The sequence below is a fragment of the Syzygium oleosum genome, unplaced genomic scaffold (assembly GCF_021117445.2).
Source record: "Syzygium oleosum isolate NSW1041296 unplaced genomic scaffold, Sole_v2.1 Sole_v2.03, whole genome shotgun sequence".
NCBI lineage: Eukaryota > Viridiplantae > Streptophyta > Magnoliopsida > Myrtales > Myrtaceae > Syzygium > Syzygium oleosum.
The window spans coordinates 9691943-9706475 of NW_026607487.1; the positions used below are offsets into that span (position 1 = coordinate 9691943).

General features: G+C 44.4%; 2 protein-coding genes across 2 annotated transcripts; both read right to left on the minus strand.

Moving 5' to 3' along the window:
• Positions 1 to 2968: 2968 nt before the first annotated feature.
• Positions 2969 to 6600, minus strand: LOC115679153 (uncharacterized). The gene is made up of 7 exons (XM_030602741.2): positions 6228 to 6600; positions 5651 to 5737; positions 5283 to 5540; positions 4997 to 5161; positions 4837 to 4890; positions 4605 to 4751; positions 2969 to 3726 (listed from the first exon to the last, which is right to left on the minus strand). The coding sequence occupies exons 1-7, from the start codon at positions 6417 to 6419 to the stop codon at positions 3349 to 3351; spliced, it is 1281 nt and encodes a 426-aa protein (XP_030458601.1). The 5' UTR covers positions 6420 to 6600; the 3' UTR covers positions 2969 to 3348.
• Positions 6601 to 13759: 7159 nt separating this feature from the next.
• Positions 13760 to 14489, minus strand: LOC115679158 (uncharacterized). Its single transcript, XM_030602748.2, has one exon. The coding sequence runs from the start codon at positions 14293 to 14295 to the stop codon at positions 13975 to 13977; it is 321 nt and encodes a 106-aa protein (XP_030458608.2). The 5' UTR covers positions 14296 to 14489; the 3' UTR covers positions 13760 to 13974.
• Between the last annotated feature and the right edge of the window lie 44 nt (positions 14490 to 14533).

The window sequence follows — 14533 nt, forward strand, 5'->3', positions numbered from 1 at the left end:
TTGAACTCGTCAACACGATCCACAAAAGTGAAAAATTTGTGTGCGCTCGATGAATGGGGATGTCCACTCTACATTTCCTCCACGATTCCCTCGCCTTTTGGAGACAGTCTTCCGTTCTACACGGATGCATCTGCATAAATCGAGTGAGTCACGTAGTGTTTGCGTTACATAACTAGATGTCTTTATCCTGGTAATGACAGCAGTGTATCCAATAAGCTGGCACTTTAGCTCAAATCAGCAACAATTATCTTTTTTTCCTCCAGTATTTTTTTGTCAACATAAAAAAAAAAAAAACTCGTCACTTCTTAAGTGAAAAATGGAAAGCTTGAGGACCAACATAAACGATTGCGTTCATCTTTTGCTCTCACCTGTATGTAGTAGAGAGAAAGAGAGAGAATCAAAGCTAAACACTGAGGCAGACTTTTCTCTTTTCCCTGATAAGCTATAAAGATTGTGCAGTGGAAGGCTTGATTTACCTTGAATCGTGCAATGAATTGGGGCATAAGTGAAGGCTTATCCTTTTTAATTAGCCTTTTGTTTTTCCTTTAAATAGATGATGAAAATGGGAAGCCTCAACTCGATGACTTAAGAAGATACATTAGCGGAAATGAGCAACATATTCCAGTCATGATGCCTGAGCCATAAATGTCGGGCTGAGAAAAGATCAAAACATCAATGGCATCTGTGGGCTCAGCCAAGCACCCAAGTTTGCAGCCAGTCTTAAAAGAACCAGAACGAGAACTAGAGCAAGAACCTAAGCATTTTAAGGAATCGGGTCAGAGAAAGAGAGGTCCACGAGTTTAGATTTACCACCTTATGTCAAGCATCTCATCTGATATCACCACATCACTTTAGTAAAAGAGATTTCTCACTATATCTAGCATCGCATCACTTTAGCTATAGTTGTAATGGTAAGCAAAAGGGGAAAAGTGCCAATTTAGTTCTAAACCTTTTGCATTAGTGCCAATTTAGTCCTAAACCTTTTTTTGGTACCAATTCAGTCCTAAACCTTTTGCATTGGTGCCAAGTTAGTCTTAAACCTTTTTTTGGTGCCAATTAAGTCCTAAACCTTTTAAATTGATGCCAATTCAGTCCTAAACCTTTTGTTTTTGTGCCAATTTAGTCCTTTCGGTCAATTTTGAACGGAATTTGCCGGCGTGGGCCTCTTGGCTGTGGCGGTCACGGCAGCCGACGTGGACAACTTTAATAATATTTTAATATTTTTTGAATTTTTATTTTTTTCCTTTTTTTTCTTTTTTTTTTGTCCCCCCTCCTTCCTCTGGCCGGTCGCCAATCCGGCGATCGGCCAGAGGCCAGAGGCCGGCGAGCTCGACCTCGCCGGCCACTGGCGAGGGCGGTGGCCTCGCCCGTCGAGGGCGAGCCTCGCCTTGGTTGGGCGAAGCTCGACCTCGCCAGATCCGGCGAGGTCGGGCCTCGCCGGCCACTGGCGGTGGCTCGAGCCCTCGCCGGAGGCCGCGGCGAGGGCGAGCCTCGCCATGGTGGGCGAGACCCGACCTCGCCGAGATCCGGCGAGATCGAGCCTCACCCGACCATGGCGAGGCTCGCCCTCGCCGCGGCCTCCGGTGAGGGCTCGAGCCTCGCCTTGGTCGGGCGAGGCTCGACCTCGCCGGTGGCCGGCGAGGTCGCCGGACGAGGCTCGACCTCGCGGATCCGGCGAGGTCGCCGGACGAGGTCGACCTCGCCGGATCCGGCGAGGTCGGGCCTCGCCCGACCATGGCGAGGCTTGCCCTCGCCGCGGCCTCCGGCGAGGGCTCGAGCCTTGCCAGTGGCCGGCGAGGCCCGACCTCGCCGGATCTGGCGAGGTCGAGCCTCGCCCGACGTCGATCGGCCAGAGGAAGGAGGGGAGACCAAAAAAAAAAGTGAAAAAAAAGAAAAAAAAGGAAAAAAAAATAAAAATTCAAAAAAATAAAAATATTATTAAAGTTGTCCACGTCAGCGCCACGTCGGCGCCACCGGTGACTGGCCAGCAGGCGTCCACGTCGGCAAATTCCGGTCAAAATTGACCGGAAGGACTAAATTGGCACAAAAACAAAAGGTTTAGGACTGAATTGGCACCAATTTAAAAGGTTTAGGACTTAATTGGTACCAAAAAAAGGTTTAGGACTAAATTGGCACAAATGTAAAAGGTTTAGGACTGAATTGGCACCAAAAAAAGGTTTAGGACTAAATTGGCACTAATGCAAAAGGTTTAGGACTTTTTTGGCACTTTTCCCTAAGCAAAAGGTACCAGACCTTTGTCCATCAAGAGTTCAATACAGACGGCATTCCCCGCCAATTCCGTTTTCAGTTTCTCCTTCCTAGACATGGGTTATGATTGATGAGCATCCGAGACTCAGTGATCGGAGGAAATTGCAGACTTTCTGACTGAGCAAATCTTGATCTTGAAAGTTGGAACCATACACATTGTTTCACCTTAATGGTATTGAGCTTCTAATCTTCTGTGCTAGTTTCTTTGAACTGCTTTCTTCCCCCCGAAAGGCATCGCTGCATAGTTTCCTTTTCTTTCGTTCTTTTTTGGTTATTGCATTTCTATTGGCTATTTACGGCGACACAGATGTTGTCACGTCGTCCATGCTGATCATTTAGCTTCTTTCAGTAGAGTCAATTTCGACATAAATGATGGACCGAATTCCAAAAGGTCTTCCCGCGGATGATGTTGAGTTTATGTGCATTTGAATGCAATGGCAGCTTCGCCCAAAAAAAGAAAAACATGCAATGGCAGCGAGTGAGTGAAGGGGAAGTGGGGATTATTGAAGGACGTATGCAAAAGCACGAGAGAGAGAGAGAGAGAGAGAGAGTTTCTGACCTTCGCTCACATGCAAAGTTTTTCTTCCTTAGCCCACATGCTTTTCAGTGTATTATTTTTCATTTGGGACCCCATACCAGCCCAATACTTTTATCGACTAAAGCGATTTGTGAGAACAGTTGTAATAGCTTTTCACGAGGATGATATCTAAGTCTGCACCAACACTTTATATTACAGTTGCAGGGGAAAATGGCTGAAAACGGAAGGCCAGTCCATACAGCAACAAGCCACTCGACAACGACTCAAACAAAGAGACATAGTATCCACATATTAAAGAGAGAGAGATGATCAAAGGCCTGTTGTTTCAGGCTTTTGATAGACTTCGTCAGCTCTACAACCATTTACTCTAAACTCAAGAGACAGTCAAAAACTTCCCACTGCACAAAGAGGTCACTTAGTTACTAGCCTGACCACAGATTTGAAGGGCAGATGGCATGGAGGGGATGCATTTTATATTTCATAACATGGACTATGGGCACAGAGAGAGAGAGAGAGAGAGAGAGAGAGAAGAGAGAGAGAGATCATGCGCATTTTGGGTTTCTACCAGGGCCTCCATAGTAAAAGTAATGGCCCCAATCGGCGTTATTGCCAGTCTGGACATTGTAGCAACCGGATCGCTCCGTGTAGGTGCCTATCTCTTTCGGGGCCCTGAGATTGTTGGAGCCATCGACGACCTGAAGGTTCCTGAAGTAACTTGCCTTCCCGAACCCTTCTTCAGGGAAATGGCCGCTTCCCATCTGGGTCGATGTGTGTTCACCACTGGGTTCTGTGTTCACGACCTCGCCTCCCCACTCGATCATGGCCGCGCTGTCTCCCAAGTACGAGAACAGGAACGAGGGCCAGTAGCCCAGAACATAGTTGTCCCCGAACTGCATCCACCAGTGCCCTTCATTCGGATCCTTGAAGAAATTCACCAAGCAAAAGGATTTTTTTTTTTTTGATAAGGGCCAAGCAAAAGGATTTTATTATTAATGAATTCAACAAACTTCTCTGGAGCTTGAAATGGAGACATATCACTACCCTTAATCAATGACATGACAAAATAGAAACACCGAATTTTTTGTCTTTTTGCTACCATGAAGAGCTAGTCCCTAGATGAGAAACAAGGACCTGTGAGACAGCATTAAGTCCAGCAAAAGCCAAATCTGATGAGTAATAACAAATGCTAATCAAAACAAAATCGATGCCTCTAGTACCCTTTCAAAGGTAACAAGGACCTAATGGGACTTTCTACTGAGAATGCATACTAATGTACTTATTTCTTTTTTTTAATCTATGTACCAGACAGCATTGGCTCCCATACGCATGTTTACTATGATCTCGATTTTCTCAAGTTTTAATATGACAATCTTCTCAAAAAGAGTGTCCCAGTGTGGGGGTGATTTGGCATTTACCTTCCAGACAATGAAGGTAGCTGCATCTTTCAACCCCTAGGTATCTTGGACAGATCGATACAATATTAAATCTTGCAAATAAACCAAAACAAACAGCACTAGAAAAATGCTAATCCAAACAACACAGATGTTTCTGATATGTGTCCTGAATTGTCTTGGCCCTATTATGGGTTCAAGTATTGCCAAGTCCGAATATCAAAGCACTATTCGCCGTAGTGTCAAATAAACAAGAGAAGTTCAAGTTGTGCTCGCATGGATGGATGGATGGGCACAAAAACCTCCATTTCTATTTGTTTAAATACAAAATCCTTAAAAAAGTGCGCACTGACGCGTTAGTCAGTATGTTCACCTAGGTCTAAGTGGGGAATGCATTAATATTTTACCTTCCAGACAAGTATACTGATATCGTACTGCGCATTACGATAAGCGGAGACCGGCGATATGCTGGCCCCCATCGCTATCTCGTTGTTGATTTGAATGAATCCCGAGCACAGGAGGTTGTAACAACCAGTCGCTTGATATGCATCACTCTGCCAATTTTGAAAAGAGAGTGAGTTCTTCATATGAACGAATCACTGTGACTTTGGAATGCAAAATTCAATGATACAAACTTACAGTCCAGTAAGAAAAGAGTCGTGTGTTATTATCGCCATAAAGTTCTGGACTGACCTGCGTGGACCAACCAACACAATCGTTATATACAAAAGCCATGTGCATGTGAAAATAAATCATCAGCCTCCATTTCCCTGAGAACCCCTTGTCCAATCTACATCACCTGCCAACCAGCTTCAATGCTGTTGAGGTCTTCGCCGAAAGAACCTCCCAAAATCCACAGCTGAGACAAGCTAAACTCGTTGGGTTGCTGTATCTTCGGTTCCCACACATTTATGGTTGCTTTGGCTCCATAGTACTTGCCTCCATCGACATAAGCTATTGCATGCTGATCACTCCCAAAATCAAGAACCAACATTACATTAAAGAACACTAACTAAAGACTAACAAAAGCAACCATTAAAACAAACCAAAGAAGTTGGAGGAAAAGGGCTGATCATTATGTTCACCTGATGGCCTCCTTGGTTGGTAAGATCAGGATCAGCAGACTTAGGCTGAGGTATGGTTCTGTGCTTCTTTCTTCCATATCTTCTGACTGAGCTTGCTCTGAGAACATCATCCTCCTTTGTCCTCCTAATGGGTATGGTGTTCTCTGGGCATTTACCACTCAAGTGCCAGAGCTGAGTCACTTGGTTTCTCTTTCCTTTTCCTCCCGTGGACACCTTGTTCTCATCAAACAGCCCTTCTGGGTGATAGTTCGGTCTCATCTGATCACCAGATAACCCCATTTTCGGATTTCAAATTACATAAAGAATTGATGACAAGAAATTCTAAAAACAAAAAAACAAAAGTAAGATGAACAGGGAACAATGCGCACCTGAATTTTGTGGTCTTTTAGGAAAGGGTGATCAAATGCTGGCTGGTCGGAGATATGGACGCAGTCTATCACGTCCCCATCTGGGCTCTGTTAACACCCCAAAAATTAGAAAAAACTAAGAGAAATTCACACTATCAACAACTTGAAAAAAGAAAAAAGTCCTTCACACAGTTTCCTTTAGTTCCTCCCAAGTAAAATTAAACGGTCAATACAGCTTCCATCAAAAGAGCAAAACGTCATGTAAAGAAATTCAGAAATTATCCGAGAAAAGAAATAAACAGAGGCACGGAACACTGAGAAGATGGTCGCAGCTGGAAAGTCAAAAACCAAAATGCCACTTAAAAGTGAGGAGCTTCAAATTCGAAAACTCGAAAAAGAGAGCGACCAAAAGCCCATTTCCTTTCAATCAGCACGGAAGCTGCGCTTTTCTCCTTTGCTTTCCTCATCCCACGAAAGCAAGCGGCATTTCCCTTCGTTTCTTTCCTACATTCCTCGCGAACTTCCTCCATGGGAAATAAAGTTGGAGAAGAAAAGGAAGGGCGAGATCATAAAAAGAAGCTAGCGAGAAGAAAGCGACCTCAATGGTTTTGATGGCGGGTTTGTTCAAACGCCGCAAGCGCTTCTGAACTTGGAGATTCGAGGTCGCAGGAGAAGAAGCAGCAGCGCAAGCCACGGAGAAGACAGCGAAGGCCCAAAGGGCATAGGAGATCACGGCCAAAGGTCTCGTCTTTCCCCGCCGGAGGGAGCACGAGCCAACCCTGCTGTCCATGGCTTGGAGCGAAAGAGTCGAAGGCCACAGAGAGCCCAGAAGGAGATTTGAGCAAGACCCTTTTGAGGAGGAGGAGCTGGGGGCGGTGGAGAGCTCAGAAGACAGTACTGCAACTGCAGTTGGCGCTGCGAGAGCAGCTTCTTCGTCGTCGTCACCCCCCTTAAAAAAAGCCAACTTTTCAGTGGGATTGGGAAGGTCCTGCCTCTCTCTCTCTCTGCGCTCCCACAAAAATCCAACGTAACCGACTGCTGTCTCTCTCTCGTGCGAGTTCTGCTGCTGACCGTGCGTTTCGTCTGTTTAACATTTCGAGGGGAAAATGGAATTCACCTCGCTTGAATATCCATAGTAAAAAGAGAGAGATTATCATTTTCAATACGTGGACTCTCTTGTCTGTTGTGTGTAATGAATGCATTTGAAATCGAAACATTAATTTTTAAAACTAAGTATGATTAACATGCGCTTAAGAAGAACGCTCCTCCAATGAGTCTTTGTTGACTAGCGCCTTTAGAGAACCACTGAAATTGTCACTTTTTTCACTTGAGAAGGGGGAGGTGAAAAGTTCGATTCCCTATCTTCTCAGAGGGCTAGGGATAAGGACGTGTGAATTTCATATTCCACGCTTTGCAAAGAGGCATAACAAAAATTTAAGAATGAGTTAAGAGTTAGACATATAAAAAAAAAACAACTAGCATCTTTAGGGAATTTGATAACCATACTCATTAAGGAAATATTTTTATTTTTGGTATACCGATTACACGCGATACGAGAAAGAGAGTGCGTCGACAATGACAAACTCTTCTCGGTCGAGGCGTCTTAAACAAGCTACTTTTATGTGCTTGGGAATTAGCCATATGAGACCCAATTCTCAAACTTCAAAGTCCATTGAGGACGGTCTGAATCTACTTCATCTTTACCGTAGCGTTTAGGAAAGATTTGGAGGCGACTTGTGTATTCTTCTATGTACGAATCATAGAATTAAATGCATCGTCTTGCTTTGAAACATCGGATCAGATGATCATTATGCATGAAGAATGGATCTAGTATGGGTATTGGGTATTGTTTCGATCTAGGAAAGGAAGATCCTTCGATGTTTTGGCAAAAACTTAGAAAAGGGTAAAAATTGCCAAACAACAAAGCATGGACCATGGAGGAACCTTCGGGCTTAAAGGAGACATGGTGTGTATGATGGAGCATCAGCATCATCCTTCTTCTTGGTACCATGCAAAGCCTTCAAACCCTCGAGCTCCGCACGCCCTCTTTTGTCGTTTCAACAAACTTCGTCCTTCTCTTTCGGATATGATCTCTAATATTCGCGCAAACAAACTTCACCCACATCCAACTCTAGAAGGGGCAAATTCTTATACAGAGGCGAGCCCGCGCGAACCAAATCCACCGCGTCGGATCAATATGATCGAAGGAAAACTTGTCCGAAAAGTCATAAACCTATTCTACTTTTGCAAATTCAGTTTTAAACCTCTCAATTTTGCCAATCGAGTCCTAAGCCTTTTCACATTTTGCCAATTAAATCTATCTGGTTAATTTTGGGCCGAAATCGCTGACGTGAATATCGGCCGTGTCACATAGGACGGCCAGCGTTGACGTGAACAAGATTTATTAATTTTTTAAAATATTTTTTCCGAATTTCTAAAATTTTTTTCTTTTTTTTTCCTCTTCGTCGTTTGCCGGTCGCCCAACCTCTGAAGACTGGCTAGAGGCTACGATTGGCGAGGCTCCGGCCTCAGGTGAGGTCGCCCTCATGGGATTTGGTGAGGGGCAATCTCGCCAGCCTTGAGCGAGGCTTGCCCCTTGCCTACTTCAGGCGAGGCTTCGGGCAAGGCTCGACCTCACCCTCCCTCGCCTTCGGTCAGGGTGACCCTCGCCGGAGGTCGGGTGATCAGCAGAGGAAGAAAAGAGAAAAAAAAAAGGGAAAAAAAGAAGAAAAAAATTCAAAAAAAATATAAAAAAATTTAAAATTTTTGTCAATGTCAGTTCTCTCACGTGGTATGGCCAGCGTTTACGTCATCGATTTTCGGCCAAAATTGACTTGATTGATTCAATTGGTAAAAGGTGAAAAAGTTCAGAACTCGATTGGCAAAATTGAAAAATTTAGGACCGAATTGAAAAAAAAAACGTAATAAATTTATGACTTTTTGGATAATTTTCTTGATTACTGTCATTCTGGTTTCACGGACCTAGACCCGGATAATGGTTTCTCAACTAAGAGACTTACGGATACGGCACGTGGCACCGCATGCGAAACCAGCGCTTAATCACTCGAACATTCATGGATCTGTCGCCTTTTCCAATCCTAAAAGTTTGTCGTCTCGTCACAGCCCAAAGCGCATTATTCTAATACACTTTTCACCCGTGAGACCCTCTTGTGCTTCCACAGTGAGACCCCGTTGGCAATTACCGCCACGAAAATGTTGGGATTTGAGGGCGATCTAATCATTGAACCGTTGATTTCGTAACCTTGATTATGTGCGGCTTAGTGGGACGATCTCCTTCCCCTAATCATAATTGCACGCTTTTAGCAAGTTCCTCTGTTCTTTTCGCTGAAGGAATCCGAGGGTTTTTTTTCACAAAACCACCCATCCCTGAAAAAGTTGACTTTTCTAACTTCTTTAAGCACTTCGGCACTGGGGTGTTGCGTGTTGCTCTGGCAGGACATCGATCGCTCCTACCCATCAGCTTCTCAAACAGCACCACGGGCTTTGAAAAATCACACGATCGTGTTCTCCTCTGGTGCTGTGCCCGAACGAAGATTCTCCTGTCGTTAGCCCCCCTGTTGCAATCTTCTTATTATGATGTCGGTGGACTTTGATGTTTTTCAATTATTGCTGCACGGAGTAGCTCTTGCAGGCGCAAGGGTCAAAAGGGTTCTTGAAGATAGCCCAAAGGCCATGATGGTCAATGTTTCATCGTTTCGGTTCAGTCGAGCAGGGGTTTCTCTCGTCGACCCATGAAGTAAAAGCTACTGCGCACTACTGCTTTCATAGGGAAAACACTCGGCGTGGATCCGGATCGGTTAACTTATTATTAGCACATGACCTGGCTGTCGGATTATGGTGGGACCCGCACGTAAAGTTCAGGTGAGACCCGCGAAATCAATAGGTGCGATCCGGCCTGGCGGGTCGGATTCGAGGAGAGAATTCCTATTTTCGTGACGGAGACCTAGCTTTTTTGGAACCGCTTTGATCTACCGGTCCAAAGTCTTTCTAGGAAGGTTAGTTTCTTTGCGCCTCGATGTTGTTTCGAAGTGATCTTTGACTCCCGATTTTTATCTTTTTAATTATCACAATTTGACTTTTACTCGAAGTGAGATGTTTAAAACCTTCAACGAATGTACAAATGCGGACAAATTAAGAGAACAAATACATTATAAGTTATTGTAATTTGAAATATCGTGAATTTAGTTTTCAATTTTTATGAAGAATCTGTAAACAAACAGAACCTTATAATCCGGAAACTAGAACAATTTCAACCAAATATTATAGTTCGAGTTTTGTGTTTTCGCTATAAACTCATATGTACTCCAAACAGAATAATCACTCCCAATCTCCGATATCCATATTTTATCTGGTGTGGATATACTCATGCTACTTTCAGCTTAGGCTTCTGTAGTTTTCTGGCAATCGTTCAGGTAGAAACTGCACGCACGGTGCAATTGCTTCATACTTTCCCAGTCTCAGGCTTTCCTGCGGAGCCGTCCTCAATTCAAGGGGGGAATGGCAAGGCAGTCATCCACATAATCCAGCAGTGTAATTTTCCCTCAGTTCAGCTACACTTAGGTGTGGCGTTAACGTTTTTCGATTACGTACATTCTGATCAAGATGACCAGGTAAAGCTGCTGCATTTTAAGTCCGATTGTGTCAAGATTCTGAAACATTTGTGCAGGGCTCTAAACACGTTGAAGAAGGAGGCGGCGATCATGGGGAGAACGAAAGGCGAGGAAAAAGGGCGGAATTATTGGGTGCCCCAGCCATGAGGTGGACGTGCAGGAGGGACAAATCAGAATTAATTGTGGGTGTAGGAAGTGGGACTCTTGCTTTATATAATTGGTACGACAGATCGTGTCCCTGGACAGGGTTTGTGATCTCTAGAACATGGTTTGTGCGCGTAATAGTGGAACATGTGAACATGCTATGCTTCGACAGTGGCTATGGAGATGTGCCTGTCACGGGACCTCATTTCTGTTGATTTCATCAGTAAGGTCCCCGGTTTAATTAGGGGAGGACGAAGACGGTGTGAAAAAATCGGATGCTTTCGGCCGTGTGACTGCACTGCTACGGGAATGCGATCGACGTCGCGAAGGCTGTCTGATTAGGACGAAAAAGAAGGAAGCTTCCTTCATTCTCAGAGGAAATTGCTATCATGGAGTTCTGCACTGCTCGCGATTCTGCAGAGTGAATGAGAGATGCGCGGGTCTCCCCTGTTCGTCTGCACTGGATTCCTTTCGAGGATGGCCTCATTGCGTCCGAACAGACCCAGAAGGTCCCTCGCCAGGGTGCGGTTTCTTGACTCGGTTGCAGGAACATTTGATGTGTCAACAAAGAAACGAGTGAACCAAAGATGGAATGCTCTCTGCCAACTTATGAATTGACCGATCCTCTCTGATCCAACCCAAGCCCCACCCTTGACAGTGAAGTGAAAAAGATTGAATAGGCGGTCCATGTCCACTATACTAGCACCAAAAACTACTCCCACTAGTCCTAGCACCACCTTTTTCCCTCTCCAATCTCCACTTAACTTTTTTAACATCAGATCCAGGCATGCTCACTCACGGTCTATTCGATTCATGAATCATGCCATACAACTACTGGACCCAGAGGGAAAAAAAAGAAATTGCGGGGACCTACACTAGTCTCCTAGTCCATTCTTACCACTTCATGAATAGACTATAATCATACAAAAAAAGCACCCTTAATTGATTGGATACATTTTCTTAAGATAAATAGTCGGAAAGGGTCACCTGCGTACGATCGTAGGCACGTCGGCAAGCTGAGAAAGTCCAGGTTGAGCGACAGCGCCAGCGGTCCTTCAATCAGAACACATATACAACACGGACATTGGAGAACCAACGCTAAGTCCGGCCCAGATTTTAATTCGTATTTCTACCTGAATCAATCTGGAGTGGGACTCATCAGCCAGCAGAAAACGAAATTCTATCTTGTCTTCATCAGGCACATTCATATCTACTCGCAATCAGAACAATTAAGCTTCCTAAATCTTAAGGCTTATCTGTACTATGGAAAGACTTCAGGAAGAGAAAAAAGGCACGAAGATGATATCACTCTTCCCTGCAATTGTAACCTAGTCACCTGCAAAACTCCCAACCTAAGCTAATACTTTACAGAGAAACATAATCAAATACTCAACAATACATAAGTGGAGTGCCCTATATTATAAAAGTCGCAGATTGAACAGTAATTAGAAGCCTGGAAAAGTCCATCATTTTGCGACCGTTTGACGTACTTTAGGGAAACAGCATTTCGCAGCACCATTCCTAGCAAATACAAGCAACACCTGGAAGCTCCAACTTTTATGGCAATAATAAAGGAAGAAAGAAACTCAACACTTATGTTTAGAAGAAAAGGAGAAAATCAGATTTTCTTATGACAATGAAACCCGCCTTAGGTGGGTAAGACGTGAGCCAAACCTGTATGGATGACCCGAAAAGGGATTGTTTGCACTAGGTGGTGCAAAAGGTTGAATTTGTGCCATGCGCTTGATGCACAGACACATGTCTGCTTCTTAACAACTAAACAAACCCGACAAGGTTGAGAAAAAAGAAAAAGAAATCACTATTCTTTTCTTCATTGTGTTTTATGCTCTCCCTCGCCCTATTGTGCTCTCATGTCGTGCCAATCAAAGTTAATTCAGAAACTCCCTTGTGTTCCTGTGCATGGCTTTCAGTTACATGTTCCCTCTAGCCACAGAATGTGGCCACCAAGCATCATCCTACTTGCACCAACATTCCTCAATTATTCGATGAACCCTGCAGATGAAAGAACTTTACTTCGGCATCAACAAAAACCTAATTCACCCTTAGTCCTCAGAAGCACCAGATAAAAATTAGGCAGCTCGCTGTGCCTTTACATCAAACTCAAAATATGGAGTCCTTGTTTGCAACACAAACTGGTGTACTACAAAAATAACCAGAAGTTTCTGAAAAATAATGTCAACCTTGCGTCTTCTTTCCTTAAATTTCATCTTCCTGGTGGAACATTTAAGCTCGCGAGCTGGAAATTTAGGCTTGCCACAGCCCGTCCTCTTCCATAGACAACAGTCCTAGAAAACCATAATTTGTGCTGAGATCTCTGCTCTTGTGATGTTTCGGAGAGAACTAGTTCATCCCCTCAACAAGGGATCTTGTCCACATACCGTAAGGAACTCCAACAGGGAAAAGAAGCAAGTCGGAATGGTTTGCGCCTACGTTCCCGGTCCTTTGGCACGTAAGCCATATTCGAACAAGAGCCTCACTACATAAATGAGATCTAAAAAATTTTCACAGGCTATATAATTTCCCCGATTTCCTACGAAGTTTCTTCAACTTTACTTGCGACAACTATAAAAATAAAAAGACTGAAGATTGAGAAGTTGGTCACATGACTACATGATAGGATCATGCAATAGGAGCCTCAAGCTAGGCATAAGCATACTTCTAACCAATAAGAAAATCTCACTCGACAGACATGCAACTAAGAGAAGCAATCTCCTCAGTTCTCTGCTCCTAAAAGAGCAAATGGGTAACGCTGTAATAAGCAACTGAAAGCAGGAGGCAGTAAATGATAAGATAACAAGAGAAGGATGGTTTTGCATTGCAGAGTGCACCAAAAAGAACACTGCAGTCACAAAAGTTCACGCCTTACCAAGGAATGCAACATTTTAGCTTTTCAATACCTCCAAATGATCATGATACCCTAAAATTACCAACGAGGAATCTCATCTCACACATGTCCAATTTTAGTCTACCCTGAATTCTCACTTATCATGGTCTTTGATCTAGATGTACATAGCGACATGTACAAGAAAATTAACCAATGTCAAGTACCAATCTTGAGCTTCCAATTTAATCCCGGATACACACCACCAAAAAACTCCAGTGATCATGTCTGCATATGGCAACAGCATTCCCATCCCATATATATCGCAGTTCATACAGCCACAGAACAATGTGACCAGCCTAACCACTTCAATTCACCAATCTAGTCAGGCAATTATCAGCAAGATCGATACTGAAAAACTAAACTCGAAATATTCACCTCCAATTCCAAATTAACTGAACTCCATTCGATCTAGTCGCTCACCCAGATAAGCGAAATCACAGAGAAACAAAAGATGAAAACCCAGATACGATTTCTATTAATAAAACATAATAAATACAATTAAATCTCCATCGGAACCCCGCAAAAAAAAAAAAAAACCAACTTTACAAAAAGAACGAAAAAGAAAACGCAGAAACTATCTGTATAACCAAAAAGAGACACGAAACGAAAAAGAACACGGGTCGGACGGTGAGAAAGTTACTGTACAGGTAGTGCGCCCGAGTCGATCAATCGGAATGCGAGTCGTAGTGGAAGCCATCGTAATCGACGGCGGCATCGCTGCTGTCGTCGCCGTCGTCGTCGTCGTCGTCGCCGTCGGAGCCGCCGTCGGAGACGTAGGAGTAGTAGTTGGAGTCGGGCGGGGGCACGCAGAGGAAGGTCCACACGAAGAGCGCGAGGCGACCCAGTTGCCGGAGAGGGAAGCAGCACACGAGATCCAGCAGCTGGTCGCTGCCCACCCGCTCCACGACCGGAATGCAGACCGCGCTCTGCCACGCGCGGGCGGACTCGTGGGCGACCCTCAGTATCATCACGCCGTTGAACACCATCTTCCCTTTCGCCGCGGGGATCGTGTTGGTCGTTATCGACGACGGATCCGTCCGGGAAGTGGTGGGACTGTGTCCGAAATTCGCGATGAATCTCCGAAGGTCGGGGATTGGACGGAACTGGATTGTCTGTCTGATGGTGGGCGTTGTTGTTGCTGTTCCTCGGAAAGTCAATCCTGGGCTGGTTTGTCTGTATTGGGTTTCTTGGAAAGTCTCGATTTTTTTTTTGGTCGGGGGGCCG